This window comes from Malaya genurostris, chromosome 1 (assembly GCF_030247185.1).
Source record: "Malaya genurostris strain Urasoe2022 chromosome 1, Malgen_1.1, whole genome shotgun sequence".
Taxonomy (NCBI): Eukaryota; Metazoa; Arthropoda; class Insecta; order Diptera; family Culicidae; genus Malaya; species Malaya genurostris.
The window spans coordinates 153,480,446-153,503,580 of NC_080570.1; the positions used below are offsets into that span (position 1 = coordinate 153,480,446).

General features: G+C 39.1%; 1 protein-coding gene across 5 annotated transcripts in view; it reads right to left on the reverse strand.

Moving 5' to 3' along the window:
- Window positions 1-23,135, reverse strand: part of LOC131426239 (protein kibra) — an 82,858-nt gene that overhangs the window by 6,666 nt on the left and 53,057 nt on the right. For all 5 annotated transcript variants that reach the window (XM_058588822.1, XM_058588826.1, XM_058588823.1 and 2 more), the window contains exons 3-6: window positions 7,285-7,586; window positions 7,051-7,210; window positions 5,091-6,976; window positions 4,768-5,023 (exon numbers count right to left, since the gene is read on the reverse strand). In XM_058588822.1, the coding sequence (XP_058444805.1) occupies window positions 4,768-5,023; window positions 5,091-6,976; window positions 7,051-7,210; window positions 7,285-7,586 (2,604 nt within the window). The remainder of the gene's footprint in view (window positions 1-4,767; window positions 5,024-5,090; window positions 6,977-7,050; window positions 7,211-7,284; window positions 7,587-23,135) is intronic.

The following is a 23,135-nucleotide window of genomic DNA, read 5'->3' on the forward strand; positions in this document are numbered from 1 at the left end:
AAAGTGTAGATTTAAATTGTTAATATTTCATTAACCTTAACGTTTCAATGGCAAATCAAATTTATTTTCAGCTAAACGATAATGAAAATATTGCTATTGCTGGAGTAGTTACAAATACTCATCATTAATAATGAACGTGTAATGCTAAAAAGTAATGATGTAGAGTAATGCAGTAATGACGAGCGTTTGAGCAGAAGTGTCATTACTTAGTAATGACACTTTTAATGATCGTGTAAGGGCCGCTATTGGATCAGTGCAATTGATAGTTAAAAAAAGGCAAAAAATCTGGTTGAATATTCAAGTGTTGCCGCTGTTCATAAAACCATTGAATTCTTATCAAAGATAAATAATAAAGACATGTATGTGCTTATAAATATTTTTGAAAAATGTGGTTCGTTCCCGGTACCTTCTGAAATGACCGCACTCACCGTTTGGTGGAGCGCGAGATTACTTGCATTGTTATCATTTCAACCAGTGTGCCATAAAATCTCAATATATACAAATGAGCTACCGAATCGAAAGGGTTCTCACGCTTTGACATTTGCATTATAAATGTATGATCTTGTGTATGATGGGAACTAGGCAGTGCAACCAATTTATCACCATTGGTGCCAGTTTCACGGAGGACCGTAGATGTGCACCAAAAAAAGATCGTGACTGTCATGTCTGGAAATTCGTTTGTGTTCTTATCACGCCGAAGAATATTGTAATCGAAGTAGTCTCTCAATAACTAACTAACCAATATATTATGTGTTGTAGCCTTAGCAACGAAGGTTGTTGATCGAAATAAATTTTTCATTAGTCATTAGTCAACCCACTTAACCAATTGTATATTTTACTCTACCACAATCGGAACTGCTTGAAAGTCATCCAACAGAATGGAATCCGCGACACAGTGCACTACATTCGAATAACTTTAGTAATTTTTAGTTTCTCAATAATTGTAACCTATTGAACCAAACTTTTTCCTAGATTGTTTGATTTCTGGGACTCATGAATTCTGAGACTTGCTAGACATTACGGATTTGCAGACTCTGAATCTAATGGACTCTGCGAATTATTTCCTACGAGTGTTTTGGGTTCTAGCTCTACTGGACTCCTAAATTGTGGGACTTCTGGACTTTAAACTAATGAACTCGGATACTACTAGACCATAGATTCTTAAAATATAGATCTCCTAGATTCTTTGATTCTTGGGACTCGTGGATTCTGAGACTTCTTGACTCTTGAACGTCCAGACTTTGACCTTATAACGCTCAAAAACTGGACTTTTGAACTCATAGACTCTGACTCTTCTGGATTCTGACACCTTTAGACTTTGGAAATTCTGGACATTGGGACTGCTGAGCTTCTGAACTTTAGGATTTACGGACTCTGGATCCGCTGGACTCTAGAAATTATTTCCTAAGATTTTTCATGGCTTCTGGCTTCACTTATGAAGTCTGAGACTACGAGACCACGGATCCTTAGAATATGGGCTAAATGAAATACTTTCTCAACAATTGTAATGCGTAAAACCAATTTTTTCCTAGATTCTTGGGTTGTTGGGCCTCATAGATCTATGGACTTTTTGACTCTTAAACTTTGAACTTATAACCTCTGAGATTGCTGGACATTGGGACTCATGGACTCTGACTCTTCTGGATTCTGAAACCTTTGGACTTTGGAACTAACTTCTGGACTTTGAAACTTTTGGACTCTTAAATTTCTAAACTTTAGGATTGGCGGACTCTGGAAATTATTTCTTAAGAGTTATTTTTGATTGTCACTCCACTGGACTTCTAAATGGTGGGACTGCTGAACTTTGGACTCATGAGCTCTGAGACTACTGAACCATAGATTCTTAGAATCCGGTAATAATGAAAAACTCAATAACTGTTATGAAATAAACCAAATTTCTCTTAGATTCTTGGGACTCATGGATTTTGAGACTCTTGACCTCACTGGCCTTGGACCTATAGGCTGAGATTGAGATTGTTGAACACTGGGATTTATGACCTCTGACTCTTCTTGATTCTAACATCTATAGACTTTAGGACTTCTGGGCTCTCAAATTTCTGAATCGGGATACTTTTGAATCTAAGAATTTGAACTCTACGACCTCTAAATTTTGAGACTCAAGGATTCGAAGTATCCCAATCCGACTTAAAGAATCTTGAACTCATCTATTCCGGTGTTCTTGTAGTTTGGGACCTTGACTTTTGAATTATTAAATTCTGGGGCTAATGGATTGTTGTATTCTAGAATTTCTGCACTCTCAGATTCATCTTACACTCTAGGACTCCTGGACTCTGAGACTTTCGTATTACATAGAAGCTGTGACTCTTGAACTTGAGTAATACTGAACATTGAGAGCCCATAGGCTAAAACTCTAAGATACCTGGATTCTGGGATTTTGAGACTACTGGACTCCGGGCATCCTTGTTTCTGGAATTCCTAGATTCTGAGACCACTAGACACTGGAGCTGCAGAATGCTTTGTCAACAAGACTTTGGAATTACTGGTATCCTGAAACTATGGAATTCCTGAACTGTTGGACTATGGAACTCATTAACTTTGCGATTCCTGGAAGTTTGGGACTCCTAAACTCTAATATTCCTGGATTTTAACTCTCGTGAAATAATAATATACCATACTCTGGGATTCTTGAAGACTCCCGTACTCTAAGACTCTAAGAACCTGGGATTCCTGAACTTTTGGACTACGAAACTGTTCAACTTTATGATTCCTGGAAGTTGGGACACTCAAAACTCTAATATTCCTGAATTTTAACACTTCTGAATTAATTAACTACCCTACTCTGGGATTCTTAAAGACTTCTACTCTCTAAGACTCCTATAATCTGGAATTCCTGAACTTTTGGACTTTGAATTTCCTGAGCTGAACTGGATGTTGGGACTCCTGAACTCTAATATTCCTGAATTTTAACTCTCTTGAATTAATGTACTATCGCACTGTGGGAATCTTGAAGACGTCACTTCTAAACTACTACTATTACTACCTGAAACTACTAGACTCTTCGACTCCAACACTTGGAAACTTTGATCTTTGGAATTATTATTATCTGTTTGAATGTTCAAGAGTCTAGATGTTACTCTTGAACATTCAAATTATCAGACTCTAGGATTCGTGAACTTCGAGCTTCCAAATTACAAAACTTCCAAAATCAGTGAGTTCATGGATTTAGGAGAACAGAAATGCAGGAATATTACAGTTTGTGGGGTTTTATTCAGGATGTAGAAGTCCCATAATTCATTAGTCCAAGATCCAATTCAATGAGAGCCAGAATCCAGGAGTTCTTGAATTCCGGAGAGTGATAATTCTGGCATTCTAGAGCTCAGGAGTTCCAATGACCTAGCATCACATAGTTAAGGCGTTCCGAACCCATGGAGTTCAAATGAATAGTAGTGTCAGAAGCTTCTAAATCTTTAGGTTTAAAAAATCCAGGAACCAGGAGTTTTTGAATTTAGGAGCGCATAAATTTCGGAGCTACAAAGCTCAGGAGGCCTGGAGTTGGTTATAGTTTTATTCAACCCCGGGTTTAATCTTTCCTTCCGTTCAAAGGCTCCTGGGTCTATCGACGGTGTCGCCCAGGAGCTCATGAACGCAGGAGAGCTAAAAATCAGGAGTGTTATAGTTCAGGAAATACTGACCTACGGTGCTTCGAACAATTTTGTTTTTGTTGCAAAAGCAGTTTTATCTGTTTTCACTAGATTCTTTGTTGATTTTGTTCAAAAAAAGTTGTACCTTCTGAATTTTGGCTTTACAGAATTCATGAGCTTCTGCACTCTGAAACTCGTAGACATTAAGACTCAGTACGCTGACCGAGAGCTCTGAGAGTGCTGCAGTAAGGGGCTCATGAACTTTGATTTTTTTAAACTCCTGGATTCTGACTCTAATGGTTTTTGTGATTTTTATATTAGCTCTTGGAGATTTTATTTTCTAACTTTTAAGCCTTTCAAATTTTAGTTTCTTAGAGTTTTGGACTTTCAGATAGTTGGACACTAGGAAACATTGAACTCTTCCTCATTGAATCTTGGTCTCTTGAGCTTTATCGTGAATTCTCTTTCATTATCTCTTTGATTTTGAGCTCTTGAACTGTTAGACTCATGGAAGACTGAATTTTTGAACTCTTGATTAATAAATGTTAAATTCTTGAACTTCTTGATTACAGATCGCTTGTAGCCCACGATTCTTAATTCTTTGATTTTGGGAATTTCGACCTGTTTCCTATTCTTAAACTCTTGTTTTATAAATTTTTCGATTCTAAGACTTTTAAGCTAGTTTTTTCTCAGATTATTACTATTTTATTTTGAAATTTGGTAGTATTACTCTTTTGGTTTCTTGGGCCATTGGACTCTTAAAGCTAAGAATCAACGCTGCTGCACTCTAACAATCGTGTACTGGTAGATTTTTAATAGTTTTATATATGAACTTTTGAACTCTTGAAATAACTGTTATTGAAATTCTGAACTCTCAAAATTTTGGAATCTAGTACACGTCGACCGTCAATTCAGTCTTGTAAAAAACGATGTAAAAAAAACGATTGTTGGTCTTCCAAACGAATGAACACGTCATTAAAGTACAGTACGAAGATCGGAGAATTCAAGAGACTGCCTTATGAAAATCACTGAATGGGATCGTTAGAAATTTTACGAATATTTTTCAGTGAAATTGAGAATCAACTTCGGAGTTACTGTTATCCAAATAGACATGTTTTGTTATTCAAATAGTTCCCCACCCAAAAAACCCAAAACCCACACATACCTTGGCGAGAACGTTTGCGACCGCTTCACGATTCGATCGTCCAGCACGGAGTTCTCCTCGATCGTACCGTTGTTGCTGTTGCGAGCGGCCTCGTTCAGCCGACGTCGTCCTTTCTCCGGCAAAAATGCACACTCGGTGTTGGTTTCCTTGTCGGCTTTTTCCACCGCCATCGCTGCCTCTTCATCACCTTCGCCCTCGGTAGCTATCGTACCCTTGACGCTGTTCATGTACTCCTCCAGCATCAATTGTGTGGCAGCTGTGAATGAGAAGAAGAAGCTTAGAAAATGTATTGTTTTCTTCAACAAGAAAATAAAATAACCTACCTTGATCGTTAACCTCTTCCTGATCGTGTTCATCGTCCTCTTCGGTCTCATCAACATCATCCTCGTCATCGTCGTCACCGTCCTCGTGAGCCAGATCGTCGTACACCATTTCCAGGACCGCCTGTAGCTCTTCCTGACCCTGATTACGCGTCAGAGTTGATGTTTGCGATGAGATAATGGTCGACTCATCCGACGATTCCTCCTTGATACCGAAAGCTCCGCTGCAACCCTCAAACGATTCCAGTTCGTTCATTGATTTCCTACTTATGATATTGTACCACTTGCTGGTGGCATCCGTGGGCACAAACTCGGCCAAACTGATTTGCGCACTTCCTACCCAATCCTCACGTTGTCCCACGATGATCATCACTTTTACATGAAGTGATTTGGTGTAAACCTTTTCCAGGGGCATCTGAGCTACCAGCATTGTTTTGAAGACCGGCTTCACGAAGTCCGTCACAGCGTTAGTACGGATAAATAGGCTTGCCGTGCCGGGCAGTAGAATGGCTCGAATGAACAGCTGGCAACCATCCGGTAGGCAGAGTGCCGTTAGATTTCGTCCTTTCTCTATCATTATGCAAAGTGTGCTGTCAGCGACGGTGTACCGCAGCCCTATCTGGACTTGTGCGCATTCTTTGTTGGTGAGCAGGGCACGGGACGCTTCGAACACTCCGGAATCACCGGCTACCGATTCGTCACTAACCGTGGTCGATACGGATCTCGTATTGGAGGTGGACGACGAGCGGCTCAGGATGACAGCCGGAGGAATATCCAGATAGGATGGTTTTTCGTAGATGGGAGAAAGCGGCGGTATTCCGAGCTGTCGAATCTTCAGGTCCTGCAGTTGTTCTTCCAACCTCTGTTTGTCCAGGTTGTACTCGGAACCACCGTAACTAGGAGCAGGCACGTTATACGGAGCGGAACTTTTGTACGGTGTTTCCGCACCACCACCACCACCACCCCCACTGTTCCATTCCATCTTCATCGGAGAAGCAGGTGGGGTTTCCAGCGATAGACTACTTCGCGGCGACAACGACACATCCGAGCTGGGATGGAACAATCGCTGCACTCGACGGTTGATGTCAACCATATCGATCTGCGGTTCGGTAGAAAGTGGATCACCGTAGATGTCGGTGAAACTGAGTCCACTGAGTGATCCTTTGCTACTGGCAGTCGACAGTGATCCGATACTAGAGCTACTGCTGATCGATAAGGTACTGGCGGAAAGAGACTTCAGTTGGTTCTCCAGATGGGTGAATTCTTTGAGTGCCTCCAGCAGTTGCTGTAACAGCGCTTGTTTTTCTTCGTGAAGCTTCAGACGATTTGCTATGCACTGATTTGATTCCTCGTAGGCCATGTTCAGATCCGCTTCCAGCTGTTTACACACCGTCTGTATTCGTTTCATTTCGGTTTGGGAGCGGGATTTTGGTGTGATACTTCGGTACTCCAGCAGTAGTTGTTTCTTTTCCTGGAACAGCAACAGCCGATCCTGGTCGGACTCGACTTCACCGGGCCGTATCTTTTCCTCGAGGGCGGCAAGCTTTTCCTGTATTTCCTTAACCCGCTTTCGCCATTCGTCGTACCGTTGCCGCATTTTGGCCATTTCCCGGGCTCCCATGGGGAAATTTTCCGACGACAGATCGGTCTGTGAAGCGGCACACACTCGGTCCTGGGCCAGGTTGAACGTCGATGCGTCCGGACTTTCCTGTCGCAGCTGCAACCGCGTCAGATCGTCCTTGACCTGGGCCAAACTCTTCATCAGCTCTTTTTTCTCCTTTTCGCCGGTGATGAGCGATTTCTGAATTTTCTTCACCTCCTCCAGTATGGCCTGCGCCTCGGTTATGTTGTAGCAGCCGTTGATGTGAGAATTCAACTTTTGTTCAACACTGCAAAACGGAAACAGAAAAACGAACGTGAGTAGAGTAATTTTTAAGCTTACAAAAAAAAAAGAATTAATTACCTCGACAGAGTGTCGACACCTTTCTGAGTATTATGCATTTCCTTCTGTATCCGTGACAACTCTTTCTTGAGCCTAAACACGCGTTCCTTGGCTAGTGCGAGATCCGCTCGCAACAGTTCCGGATCGAACTTTGTACTACATGAACTTGTTGAAGAACATACTGCGGAACGGGGGGCGAAAAGAAATTTAGCATTGCTTGAGACGGGATTCGGACTTCGGATGAATGCTACTTACAACTAGTCCTACTGGCGGCCAGGGCGTTCAGGTGGTTGTACTCCTCCTGTGCCAGATGCAGCCGCTGCGTTTTCACGTTGAAGATCTCCTTCTTGGCCTCCAGTGTGTCCTGTGCGGAGCAGAGATACTCGCGAAGCATCTCCTCCTGCTTGCTCTTCCACTCCAGCCGGGGATCCTCGAGCTGGGTCGTCTGCGAGTTGTGGTTAATGTAGTACGTTCCGATCTGCGGGTCGTACACTTCCTCCCAGCCGAATGGAAGCTCATTTCCGATGCAGTCGGCGAACGTTTCTGGCTTGGTGAGTCTGTGTAGGAAGGGATAAAAATAATACCGATCATTAGTATATACTTCATCACGTATGGAATCATTCTACAGGGCGGGATGGTGAAATGATATCGGCGACCGGATAATTTTCTTAGAACATAGAAAAATACAGCGTTAGTAGCAGAATGAGAGGGTGTGAATTTGTTTGTATTTAATCACTCATTTGAAATTCAATAAAACATTAAAAACCATTCAAATAGGGCAAGTATTTCGGCGTCCCCGTGAAAGGCTAGTCAGTCCTACTGGTGGAAGTTCTACCGACCATAAAAATATTGGAAACACAATTCTTGATCAATCAAATCAATTGTGAGACAACCATAAATAACTCAGAAAATTTAGCTTACTCAAACTTTTAGAAAAAATGAGAAAAACTCATCATGCTTGTTCGCCTTTTTCGCACCCGGACGACGATTTCGAAGTAGTCAGGTACATATCAGTCCCGATCAGCGTTGCCAGGTCATTTTTCTAAAAATCTGTATTCGGCGCAAAAATCTATCTGTCAACAGAAGTTCACGGAAATGTCACCAAAGCTCATTTTGGTGAGCAAAAAAAAGGGATTCTCGTAGCAACCTTTTCTCCTATCTATCCATGTTATCAACGAAAATCGGTATTTATCTGTACGATCCGTGAATTATCGGTGTTTTGGGAGTACATATGTGTATTGCGGTTTAGAGGTCAAATATCTGTATAAATACCGATAAATCAGTATACCTGGCAACGTTGGTCCCGATGTTCAACTAGGCGAGTACCAGAGATGCAAGGTAAAAATTCAAATATCTTCAGACAGGGTTGGAAAAGTCTGTATATCCGAAAAAAAAATCTGCAGTCACCAAGTATGTCTTGCTGGTAACCATTTCTCTATAAAGTATGATACGCTAAACTGATTTGGTGAGCAAAAAAAAAGGTCCCAACTATTTCAAAAGTCTGTAAATTTTGACCAAAGTCTGCGAAAAACTCGATTTTCAAAAGTCTGCACAACAAAAAATGTCTGCAGCACTATGTACGAAATCTTCAAATTTATAGATAAATCTGCAGATCTGACTTCTCTGCAACAGACCCTCTGCGTAGTATAATGTACGATTTAGACGATCCGCCTTCTTCCGCCACCGGAACATCAGCTTCCGTCAAAATTAGTTTAATACTTTCTTTACGGGAACGTTCACATGCTCCGTCCGTCAAGACGTTCCGCGACGGTGACGTTACGTGTGAATGTCTCGTCTCCATAAGAATGCATGTAATTAATGTTGACGGTGACGGAGGTTGACTGTGACGGAAGGAGACGGATCGTCCGAATCGTACATAAAGCCTCACTCTCATTCAGGGTTACCAGATATACGGATTTTTCACTATTATACTGATATTCAAGAACATTGATAAAATTAACTGAATTTTCTACGGAGTTTCCAAGAAAACCTGATTTTTTACAGATTTTTAGGAAAATCGGTTTTTCCACCAATAAAAATAACATTACAGAAAGTTATTCCTAGTTTACCATACGATGATACATCCTCATTGAACATAACTCAAAATTGAGTGATTCATAAAAAGTTCACGTACTCTAGGTTTGAGTTACCACCTATCTTCTTATTTTTGAGTTAAGGGATGAAGCTGTCAACATTGGAGGGTTTTTTACTCAAAGTGAGTTTAACTCAAAATTGGAGTTCCTGGCACTCAAAATAAAGAAATTCTTCTTCGTTAATGGTAAATATACATGGATTTCTAGTCTTCTTTCTTTTAAGTGGAAGCGCAAAAAAGTGATTTAAAACCATTTTCTTTTGACCGGTTTGGAGTCAAAATTGAATGATTTTGATATCCCTATGTTAGACGTCTCACATAGCATAACTGGAAACATAAAATTTCTATTGAAAACAACTATGATTGGTGTTTTCTGGTTTCAAAAACCGAATCTAGGAACGGCAATGAAAAACGACGTATTCTTGCATTCTTAAATTCGATTAGAATATTCCGATAATGAAGCGCACTGAACTGCAATTTTTTTCACTCAAATGTTTGAAAACTTAACGCTTACTCTATTGTATGAATAAATGCGAGAGAACTCATGGCCTGAATAAATTTTACTCAAATCCATACTCAATCTTTGACATATTGTTTCTGTTTATGAATTTGAGTAATCGCAACTTAAACCATGAGTTATGTCCAAAGAGCATGTAGAGGAACGTTAGCAATCGATTCGACAATCGGACCGATTCCGGTCGACAAATTTCACTGGGTTAAATCATTGAAAACCTGGGCAAGTTGAACTCAGTTGAACTATCAGAACGCACCCAAAGTTCGTAGTGCACGTACAAACTTTGTGCATTCTGCACATTCAATACACTCATGCACCTTATTTGTCATCAGTTGCTCTCCCGTCTCGACAGATTCTTGCAGATTCTATAAAATAATTATGTAATTAACACTGAAAACTGTGTCTGACTTTTTCAACGAATAATGAGAGTAAAATTTACACGATTTATTTTTCATTTTGTGGTAACTTTTTTATGCTTTCTTTCATCATCAAAAATGATCGTTCTTTTCGATCGGGATGTTTTCTCCTGGATGTACTTAGATACTTCAATGAGTGCAATAGATATTAAGATAATTTACTCTGAATTAAACTAAATTTTTGTCGTGAATACGACTTAAGTTACTATGGGGCACCTTTCCAAAATTGACCATAAACAAGAATGGGTAGAACTTAATCGTGAATATCTCTTGTTGTACTTAATATAACAACATAATTTTTTCTCCACTATATCGAAAATATGATCAGCAATTTATGACAAAATTTTCAGAAGTATGAAATAAGTACAATTAACTCAAAATTACAGTTTTATAAAATGTATGGCATTAACGAGGCTTAAAGAGGAAAACTCATCACGTTTAGCTTTCTCGTGTTCGGACGACAGTTTTGATGCAAATAGCGAAATAAAGACTGTCCCAGAAAGTATGGACGCACTTTGATTTCGCTGTAAATAATTCACAAGTGTTAGATACTAAAATTTTATTCGATATACTGATAATATTAGACTACAACAACAGAATATTATTCTCAACATTTGCTACTTAGCCATTGTAGACTAGCAGGCGCACCTTCTTGCTAACGTTCCTCATTAAATTCCGTCAGACTTCTTGGCGACAAGTTTTGACACTTTTTTCCAATCTTTTTCGAACTGTTAAATGGTGTCTGCTGCCGAGACATGTTTCCTAATATGTGCCTTCGTTAATGCCCAAAATTTCTCAATTGGTCGAAGTTGTGGGCAATTTGGTGGATTCATGTGTTTGGGACGAAAGTGATATTTTTGGTAGTATACCATTCTACCGTTGATTTCGAGTAGTGGTAAGAAGCAAGATCTGGCCAGAAGACAACAGAATCCTTGTGGCTTCGAATCATGGGTAGAAGTCGTTTTTGTAAACATTCCTTGATGTATATTTTGCTGTTCATTGAAGCAGTGGTGATGAAGGTTTTTGAAATCATACTGCAGCTACAAATTTCTTGCCAGACCATAGCTTTCTTACCAAATTTTTCGACTTTAATCGATGTCTCGGACTGGTTTAACACTTGCCTTTCTCGCACCATATAATATTGTGGTCCCGGCAAGGATTTATAATCGAGTTTCACGTAGGTTTCGTCGTCCATGATTATGCAGTTCAAATTTCCAGCAAGAATCGTATTGTACAGCTTTCGAACCCTCGGCCTGATCAATGCTTCTTGTTTCGGACTACGTTTTGGATGTTTCTAATTCTTATAGGTTCAAAGATTCAAACGTTCTTTAGCACGAGGAACATTTGACTTCGAAGTGCCCACTTTTTTGGCCACATCCCGAACTGAAACCTCCATCTTTTGCTCGAACGCCTTCAGTATATGTTTATCCAACTGAGGGTTAGCAGGACCTGTTTTTCGACCCGTTTTCGGTTTATTCTCCTGATTGCATTTCGCACGGCTTTTTCACTTACTCCTTCCATTTCTGATATCTTTCTCAGTGACAGTCCGCGTTCTGTGCACCATTTGTACATAAATTTTCGACATTGTTCTGCTGAAAGCTAACGCATTTCGAATCAAACTAATGAAAACGAATAAACAACTACACAAGTGGTTAGAGAAGAGTGTAAACAACAGGACGCAGCCATAAAAATTGACAGATTCTGAACCATTGCGAAATGGTAGCGGTTTTTGGTTGCGTCCATACTTTCGATTTTTTTCGAAAATAGAATTTTTAGATTGTACCAGATCTGGACGTTTCATGCATTTCTAAAATATTTGCCCACAAAAAAATTTTGTCTTTGGTTTTGCGATTTTATTTTACGCGGATTTCCGAAGTTCCGCTGTTTCTTTTCACACTGTACGTAATCCCCGCGTAAAAAGCTACTTTCGGACATTCGGGACTTCATAAGTAAATATACTGCAAACTGCTGAGTGGCGTGACAGTTCAAGATGAACTGCTATGCAATGATGAGTCAAAGACGAAATGTAGATACAAATAATAAAATTACTGAATCCTAATCTGCGTTCCGTCTTCGGAATGACGGGTTGAAGAAATGACAAAAAAAAATTCTTCGCCATTGTTAAAAATTGATATAAGAAATTTGAAATCTTGCAAACCGTAAATAACAACTTAGTCTCAATATGATTCTCATAAACGACCAGCCGCAACAAATCCATTCTGCCTAGATTTGCTATCTTAAGATAATAAAAAAGTCAAAATGGGATCCGAGTCAGTTTTTTTTCATTCTCTCATATCAGTCTCAGTGTCTATAATTTTGATAAAAAAAAAAAATTTTCGAGTTTTTATTGTTATCATTCAAATTATTTCTTTTTCTTTTTTGTTGTTGCACCAACAAGCAGATCCAAACGGGTTCCACCGCTTATCATCCCCACTTGCATGATGGGACAAATATTTGCTCGTCGGACTTCGCACCCATTCCTCGGTTGAGTAATGATAAAAAATTTGCCAAGCAGATAATTTATGAATTGTCGAGGGCCACGAAATTTATATCTGCCCGCCGAGTCACTCACCGTGATTCACAGCCAACGCGTCCTCTTTTCTGCCTGTCCTAACCCTTCTTCCCCAACCAACCACAACCGTCAATCGTGAATCGCTTCGAAGAACGAATAACGAATGCGCCGTCGTTTCATTCGACGGCGTGGCGTGAAAATGCTGAAGCGAAAATATTTGTTTACGGTTCGAGGAAATTTTTCGCATACCACGAATTTTTTCAGCAGAAGAGTTCTGCTCCGCACAGTGCTGATGTTTATCCGTAGCTGGTGCGCTATGCTATTGAAAGTAGCCGCAGCGAAACGACGAAGATGAATTGAATGTTCGAATGTTTCGGCGCTATCCGACTGAGGAGCTCTTCGGAAAAGTTACGCTATCACTATGAAAACCAACTTTTAATCTAAGGCACGAAGAGCGTAGTGTCTTACACCGTTCGAATCAATTCGTCGAGATCAAAAAGTGTCCCTGTACGTGTTACAAATCTTTTTTTTTACGCTCCGTTTTTTTAGTCAGTGCATAAGAGTTTATGTTGAACCTGTTATACACTGACGAGGCGAAGACGAAACGTAAAGAAAATTTATAGTGGTTATTCGCACTAAGCACAAAACAAGACTTACCCATAAATGACCAGCAATATGTTTTTTTTAAACCAAAGACTGGAGTGAAACGGAATTAAGGAGACTGGTTTTTTACGGTTGTCGTAGCTAAATGATACTACACGTGAAATGCAGGAGGTGCAGCGACCCCATTTTAAATTCAATATTAGGAAGTCGAATCATTCAACATATTCAAGGTATAGGCAAGTAGATCAAGTAGTCTTTCCATCACTTTCAACAAGCAGATTCCAAAACTCTACTTCCGGGTGTTTGTTGAGTGAATTTGCAGCGAATTACAAAACGAATCTGCTTTTTCAACACTTTAATAAAACGGCCTTTTTCAGGGCCACCGAATTTTACTCAAATTATGGTTTTAAACGGAAAACTAGCACCGGCCCAAGCACTTGCAATTGCAGTTTTAATGTAACAAACAAACAGAAATAAATATTAGTAAAAAATTGAATATAAACCAATTTGGATAAAGTAATGAAAATATAGTCTTTTAACACCAGTAACAGAGAACACCATAAATGTACAATTTTAAAACATCAGTACGTACCGCGTAAACAAAACCGCGCTACAAAAAACGCGTAATTTCGGAAATTCGCGGAAAAAAACCGCGAAACTATAAAAAAAAAATTTGTGCCGCCAACTATCTTAGAAATGCATGAAACGTCCAGATATGGTGTAATCTCAAACATTGTTTTTTGGACAAAACTACTCTGGAACTTTTGAAATCCGCGGAAGAAAATACTGCAAAACTGAAGAATTTTTTTATAAAAAAAAATTTTTTTTATGCCAACTATTTTAGAAATGCATGAAACGTTGAGATAAAAAATATTGAAAAAAACGACTTTGGGAATTTTGAGATTTACGAAATAAAAAAAAAATTATGTCGAATGTCTTAGAAATGCATGAAAAAATCAAAAACTTTTTTTAGAAAAAAAGATCAAAAATAAGTGAGCAACTTCGGAAATTCGCGTAAAAAATCGCTTAAAAACTGCATAGAAAATGACCTCAGTGTATTCCAGATTTTATAAATTACTTGTCGTAGTTTTGTTCTAATATTCATTAGAGATTATTTAGAAGATTGCTGCAAAAAAAAACTTCGTTCCTTGGTTATAAATAACTGGCGCACATGACTGTTTATACTTTTTGGATTTACGTTTCGTCTTTGATTCATCAGTGCTTGGCAGTTCATGTTGAACTGCCACACCACTCAGTAGTTCAACATAAACCCACAAGCAGGCGTAAATTTATCTCTACTTAAGACATCTAAACTTGTACCGAAGCAAAGTGACTTTATTCGTTGCCACATACACTGAGAACTCTTTTTACGCGGGAGATACCGCGCATAAAACCGCTTAACTTCGGAGATCCGCGTGAAAAAAAAACGCAAAAATAAAGAAATTTTTTATGCCAAAATATTTTTGAAATGCAGGAAACATCAAAATCTGGTGTAATCTAAAAAAAAAATTTTTATGCCAAACGTCTTAGAAATGCATGAAACGTTGAAATATGGTGTAATCTGAAATTTTTTTTAAAAAAAAAAACGACTTTGGAAGAAAAACGACCGTAGAAAAAACCGAAAATTGAAGAAATTTTACTTTTGATGCTAAACGTCTTACAAATGCATAAAACGTTGAGATATCGTGTAACCTAAAAAAACGGGGAAAACAACTTTGGGACTTGGACATTCTTTTTATGGATTTCTGACATAAAAGTTTTTTTTATGCCTTAGAAATGTATGAAACGTCGAGATCTGGTGTGATCTAAGAAATTTATTTTTTGAAAAAAATCAGAAATTTTCTAAGTGTTGACGTAAAAAAAGTTCGGAATAACACCACATCTCGACGTTTCATGTATTTCATAGACAAAACAAGAAAACCCGGAAATTCGTGTAAAAAATCTGCGTAAAAAAGCCGCGTGAAAAAAGCCGCGTAAAAAAGATCTCAGTGTAAACCGGTTTTTCTTTCTTTTTCCAATTTGTCTTTGTCTCGTAGGGCCATTGCATTTTAAATTACAGTCTGTTCACATTACACTTGGAACACTATAAAAATACCAGTAGGAAAAAAATACAAATAATTCAACAAAATCGGTTGTTTGTTTCAGAATAATAGAGTTAAAAGTATATTGGGAATAGTTGATTAAGATGTAAATCGTTCATTCTGTGAAATTATCGAGCTTTCTGTGGCTGTATTTGGCACTTATTTGATCTCCTAGACTACGAATTTCACACAGTGGCAAAAAGCCAAATCCATCCAAAACAGAGCTGGACTGTCGTGGCTCTCGATAAATGGTAGCAATCGCTTTCACAGATAGGCTTTTTCGTACACACCGTTATTGATATTGCCGGTGGAATCGAAACTTTTAAATTTCCGACACTACATATGGCTTGCCTGCCAAATCAAATATTTCTTCGGAGAAATTAGACATTTTCTCTGTCCATAAATGCTCGGCAACGGCATTTTTTTTCGAATTGCAAACATAGAAAGCCAGACTCGGAAGCTGTTTAAATTCTTCGAGCACGTATGTTTCGTGGTCCATTAGGTAAAATATCGCAAAAAATATGTAAAGCTTCTTGGAATGACTATTTGCAGTGAAATTTTGTCTTCCATCACGATTCTGTCATTTTTTCACTTTGTACGCTGACAGGCTTTGCGTCTACATCACTTTTTGTGCGTATGATTTCGACTTCCCAACATTGCCCAGCCACATTCCGCACAGACAGATTTTTGTACAGTTGTCGGAAGCATACTTTCCGATTTGTTCCAATTCCAATACTCCGATTCACAGTTCAACGCTGGTAAAATGATTTGCAAACTCACCAAAACACAGTACTTTTCAGTAGTTTTAGTTTCTTGGCAGATCGGGTTCCGATAAATACGAATTTTGCTGCCGTTTGTACAAAATTTTTGAATTGGTTGCAATCATATCTAACCGACCGTACAAGGCAAATTCCCTCAAGGCAGCCATTTAGGACCGTTCATATTTTTACTCTATCGCAACGATTTTAACTTTTCTGTAAAGTGTCTAAAGCTGTCGTACGGCGATGATTTCGAACTATACCCTTTGATTGAAAAAAACAGAAGACACTTTACGAGTTTATTCCAGAGGGAAAAACCCGCGGGAGTGGATAGTTAATCAATTCTTTTTCTGTAGGCACAAAACCTCATCATTTTTTTTAATATCAACAGTTAACAAAACCAAATGATGCTTTGGAGATTATATATTCTATGTAATTTCTAAAAATTCAGCTTGGTGTCTAAAATCACGCCTAAGTCTCATAATCATAGTTATAATCAAACGAAATCAATGAACGTTTGCGAGTAAACGACATAACTGAGCATTTCGATGAATTCGAGACCATCCTGCTCATATTGCCAATACATCCAACTGAGTAAGAAACGAGTGTCTTCTGGTTTTTCAATCAAATGATATAGTTTGGAATCATCGGCAAAACGACAGCTTTAGATACTTTACAGAAAAGTTCAAATCGTTGAGATAGAGTAAAAATATGAACGGTCCTAAATGGCTGCCTTGAGGGACTTTGCCTTGTACGTTTGGTTAGATAAGATTGCCACCAATTCAATAATGGGCCAGTAAATCCTAATCTATCGAGCTGGTTATTTTTATCGAAAGCTGCTGTGAAATATGCACAGATGGCACCTATTTGCTGACGGCATTCCAACGAACGGATAATAAATGACGTATTAGATTCGTGGAAGGTGATCGATCAATATTTATTATTTGTTCAGATTCACTGTATCGTTTTTAAAACCGAACAACCAACGATTTTATTGCGATCGAACCTATCGAGAAACGAAGCAAAACGAGTTTCTAACCACTCACCCATTTCAAACTAATTTTGTATACATTATAAATTTATGCTATTTGTGTTTTGCCGTTAATTTTCAAGATTTTAATCACTAGAGGATGACACCGTTCAAGTAGATCTGTGTCACGTCTTAAATAAGAAAATTTTGTTTAGTGATTCAGTCAAAATTTCGCTCGACTGTGACGTTATCCGATCCAGTAGACAAAGACAATGTTTGATTGCAATCGAAAAAGTTTCAACTTTTAACCCGTCCGAACAAATTATCACACCCCGCTAATACTCAAACTTAGTGGCTCAAAGTTAGAAAGCAATACGGGCTACATTTTACATTTTATGTTCACCTTGAAAATTCAATTTCAACCAAGTCTTTAATTCATGTTTTCCAACCAGATAAGACAGAGAGAGAAAAAGCGAGAGAGCAGAAACACATCAGAAAGCATGCAAGTAGTGCAAGTTCCCACCATTCTTTCAGCTTTCTCGAGCGGAAATGAAGAACGAGCAGAATAATGTTGTTATCATTACGCCCTGGACAAACAACAACGACAGCGAAGTGAAGTTGTTTTTATTATGTAGTCGTTCTTTTCGTTACTAAACTGTCAGTGAACTCAGCTTTCTTTAGAAGAAGAAGCAGAGTAAAAAAAGAGACGACCGGTGGAACGGCCGATAAACGGACAGCGGTGCAGTGCTACTCGGTTTCCGTTTTTGTGGCCGTCGTGGGTTTTTCGAAATGGTTCATTCATTAAAATCCATGCGTCGATTTTTCCCGTTAACGCGCGGAGGAGTGCGGATCAAAAGACCCATAAAACCGTGCCTTCTAAGGGGGAAAGATTTTAGGACTTAATTAAGTTCTCCGGTTTCTGCGCGGGGACAGAGACAGATAAAGCCAGAGAGAGAGAGGGTAAAGCTGGCAAAATATCACAGAATGATGTTAATGTGGGCTATTTATCACGGATTAACAGACAGCAGCAACCGGTGCTCGTTAGCTGGATTATCTTGACGAAGGTTCGGATCTTCTGGAACGACACGTTTAAACTATTTTATCTATGGCCGTTGGGTTTTTAATAAACAAATTTCCAGTGTAACGGTTAGTTTTGCTGGGCAATGACCGCGAGGAGTTGAATTAATGTGGTACGACAACTTTTTTCTAAAAATTTTCCCCGATATTCAAAATAGAGATGTAGTCCTACGTCAAAGAATGGTTCTGATCTTGGCTAGTGAAAATTTAGAAATAAAATTACCTTTCACAAACACTTCTGATCTACTAACCGATAACAACGATAAACCTTTTGAACGGTAATTCGAATATTTACGAACTTCTGACATCACTAGATTAGTAACGAATCAGTGATGCCAACTTCTCATTTTACACTTATTCATTACCTTACATTGACTTAAGGACCTTATTCTTCTGAACAAACTCCGGACTCCCGTTGAAGTTTGAGATATAAAACCTGAGCTTTCGACATTCTTAACAAAACATTGAAAATTCGCATAAAGAAATGCGAAAAAATTTGTATTAAAAATTTGCAAAAAAGGGATTGTGGTGTACTTTTATTAAAACTTACGTGACACCTCTTCTCCAAATCGAATAAAATCGTGAACCTTTCTTTTGATAGCGTCTATTAGAGCCCAAACAGTGGAAACGGACACGATGGATTCTTCGATTGGGTTTAGGCGATTCGAACGGTTCAGTAGTCGTCTTGAAGTAGTGGCATCTTGCCAAATCGCACCAAATGATTCCCCTTTCCTCTATACTAGCGAAATGCTTTCTGAGGCATTCTTCGATGTAATCTTGGCATGTTTTTATCAAGGATGTGACGAATGGTTCCACTTTCAGGCCACGGCTGCAATTCGCTTGCCAAATCATGGCCTTCGTCGCGAACTTGTCGTCGAACACGAGCTTGAATCGTCTCGGAAAATTCCCAATTTTCGACCGGAAGCTGCTTAAAATCGAGCTCGGTGTATTTTCCAAAGTAGTAGCTCTTGTGTTCCGTCAAAGCACGGTCGTACAAGAGCCTTGAGAACTTTCGGGAATTCAGCTTCAGCAGGTCTTGAGTTCTCGACAAACTATTGTTTTCGGAATCTTCAGAACTTTAGGCAGCTTGGAATCGGACTTTGCCGTTTGTTTGGACAGAATATTTTTTTTTCTTTCGAGTTTCAATTGATTCTGGACACTGGGAGCTTGATTCTTGGTACTGTACTCTATGGAATGGACTTATATTTTGAAATATTCAGATTTTTGTTTCTGGGCTCTGAAATTCGGATTCCGTTTTATAGTCTCTGGCTTCTGAGGGCTGAGGCTCAGAACTTTGCATCCTGCAATCGCGGTGACGATTCTCGATCTTCTCTAAAAATCATCGGTACCATTTGCTTCCTTTTTAAGTTTAGGCGAGTTTCCACTTGACTGGAGCCCTGTAGCTCTCAAGTGGGCGAAATTTTGGGCAGTTTGGTGGATTTGACACGTATTTGACTTTTTGTACTTTATACCATCATCCCTGGACGGATTTCGGCAAGGGGCAAAATCCACAAAAAAACCGCTTTCGCAGACATTATTGCTCGAGCACATCCTAGTTGTAGAACCGAAACTTTCGACCGCAACTACATATGGCATGCCAAATCATATACTTTTTCGGGAATTTGAACACCTTTTTTGTCCGGAAACGCTTGGCAACGGCGTACCTTTACATTGCGGAATAAAACACCACAAACCGGAAAGTTGTTTAAAGGCTTCGAAGCACGTTTGTTTGATGGTACAAAATTTTTTTGCAAAAAAAAGTGGTATGTGTCATCTCGGTTGGGTACCTTTTTCACTGTGTTCTACAACGCCTTGCCGTCCTTGCCTCTGCTTCACTTTTTGTTGTTTTGATTTTGACTACCCAACTTTAATGTCTACCACCTTTTTGTACATTTGGCAGGAGCAAACTTTTCGAATTGCTCCACTTACAATCTTCCGATCCACAGTCAAGTGTTGGTCAAATAGTTTGCAAACACAAAACACGGTACTTGTCGGTAGGTTTTTATTTCTTGGCAAGATAGCGTACCGATAAATTCGAATTTTGCTATCGTTCGCATGAAATACGTTTGCGCTTTCTCTACTTACACTCCAACGTCATTTTATTGAATGTAAAAAACATACTAAACAAATTGAAGAGCTTAAGGGAAACTTCTCTGTAAAAAAATTTAAAAGGAACGCTGTTGATGAAATTTTGAAAAAAAAAATTTGAACACACTTTTCTCAAACAAATTTGGTCGTCGAAAGGTGAAGTGCTCACAAGTTCCTATCTCATACCTCCCCGTGTGTCTATGATGCGATCGCCTTTTGCGTTAGTAGCAGAATGAGAGGGTGCGATTCCAATAGGTCAAATATTTCGCCTTGGCGTCCGATTGTCGGAGTGTTCTGCAATTCATAAATTAGCATTTTGCATATCACCTATATATAATTTGACGCATAAAGCAAAAGCAAAATTAAAACGTAAGAATAAGTTTTTGTGTATAAATAATAGCTCTATTCTTGGCCTTAGTCTATAGAAAAAATATACAGAAGCGTGCAATCTCATACTACGTTCAAAAGGGTGTAATTGGCTGGGTCAGAAGACAGAAAATTTGAAAGGTTTTGATACGGTAAGAAATGAAACATTTAACTCGCCAATTCGAGTATTGGTAAGATTTAAAAAGTGTTAATTATTCATTCAAAACTGAAGAACATAAACTAAATACGCGTCGATTGCTTGCCGAATGCAAGGGATCGAAAGTCTTTCCGTAATGTTTGAATCCATTTGATGCAAACATTCAATTTAGGCGGGGGGCTGGTCGATGAAACGGTGACTTCGGAACACGATTTGCTCTGTATACGAAATGGATCATCGGAATTCGAATGAGTCAGCAGCTCTCTGAGGCCTGGACTAAATTTATTTGCATGTATAAACGAAACACATGAAAAAATCTTGTTTCTGTGATTTTAAAAAAAAGACTTTTCCGAGGTGATCGCGATGATGATCCACAACTTAATCCGGAACCGAATCGGAGCCAGAAAACCTTTCGTTTCGATGAAGTGCACAAAAAATGTTACACACACAGACATGTTTCGATCTCGACGAATCTCGAGTCAATGGTCAAACACTCGACCTTCCGGGCTCCGGTTTAAAAGTCGATTCGAACAATGATTAGTGCAGTTCTACGGATTGGTAAAAAAAAGCAATGTATTTCTATTTCAGCATAATTCACAACCGATTCTTAGCGTACAGAATCATTGCATGGCTAGTACTGCGACACTAAAGACTGTCCAAGAAAGTATGAACGCAACCAAAAACCGCTGCCATTTCGCAATGGTTCAGAATCTGTCAATTTTTATGGCTGCGTCCTGTTGTTTACACTCTTCTCTAACCACTTGTGCAGTTGTTCATTCGTTTTCATTAGTTTGATTCGAAATGCGTTAGCTTTCAGCAGAACAATGTCGAAAATTTATGTACAAATGGTGCACAGAACGCGGACTGTCACTGAGAAAGATAGCAAAAATGGAAGAAGTGAGTGAAAAAGCTGTGCAAAATGCAATCAGGAAGTTCGGTGAGGATAACACCTTTGAGGATAAACCGAAAACGGGTCGAAAAAAAGGTCTTGCTAACCCTCAGTTGGATAAGAGTATACTGAAGGCGTTCGAGCAAAAGAAGGAGGCTTCAGTTCGGGATAAGGCCAAAAAAGTGGGCACTTCGAAGTCAAATGTTCTTCGTGCTAAAGAACCTAAAAAAAACGAAACAACCAAAAAGTAGTCCGAAACAAGAAGCATCGATCAGGTTGAGGGTTCGAAAATACGATACGATTCTAGCTGGAAATTCGAACTGCATAATCATGGATGACGAAACCTACGTGAAACTCGATCACAAATCCTTGCCGGGACCACAATATTATACGGTGCGAGAAGGGCAAATGTTAAACCAGTCCGAGACATCGTCAGTCGAAAAATTTGGTAAGAAAGCTATGGTCTGGCAAGCAATTTGTAGCTGCGGTAAGATTTCGAAACCCTTCATCACCACTGCTTCAATGAACTGCGAAATATACATCAAGGCATGTTTACAAAAACGACTTCTACCCAAGATTCGAAGCCACAAAGATCCTGTTGTCTTCTGGACAGATCTTGCTTCTTGCCACTACTCGAAATCAACGGTAGAATGGTATACTACCAAAAATGTCACTTTCGTCCCAAAAGACATGAATCCACCAAATTGCCCACAACTTCGACCACTTGAAGAATTTTGGGCAATAACGAAGGCACATCTTAGAAAACATGTCTCGGTAGCCGAAACCATTCAAAAATCAGTTCGAGAAAGTTTGGAAAAAAGTGTCAAAACTAGTCGCCAAGAAGTCGGAATTTAATGAGGAACGTTCGCAAGAAGGTGCGCCAGCTAGCAAATGTTGAGAATAATATTCTGTTGTTGTAATCTAATATTATCAATATATCGAATAACATTTGAATATCTAGCACTTGTGAATTATTTACAGCGAAATCAAAGTGCGTTCATACTTTCTGGGACAGTCTTTAGCTAGTCCTACTGATACTAGGAATCCTAAGGTCGGTGCTTAAACATTCAACAACGGGGGCTTGTAAGACTAGCAGGATTTTATTCATGCTGGTTGTTATTGGGCTCAAAAGGAAACCACAAAACCATTTGGAATGAGAGGAATTTTCCCTCACAATCTTGTCCCATTCCAACGCTAGCGCTAGTTACCCAGTACATTCGACTTAACACTGGCAGATAAAACGGAATTCCAAATTGGCCACGTCATCTATGCGTGCGTGCGAGGTTTAATCGCAGTTATCGACCTTTTATCTAGCTTTTAACCCACCCATTATCGTTACGTTCATAGTGTTTTCGTAGTACCTGTTTTCGCAAGTACCCTGTCAACCCCTGTTAGAAAAATCTGCTGCGGCTTCGTTTATTCAATGACCATCGAACTATTTTCAGAATGCATCAATGTTGAGTTGGCATGAATCAATGTTGCCAAATTAAATACTGTCAGTGTTGTGCACTAACTGTTCGCTTTGATGACACATTAAAAGCTTGTTAGAAAAAAAATGTAAACTACTTTCTGGCTAAAAAGGA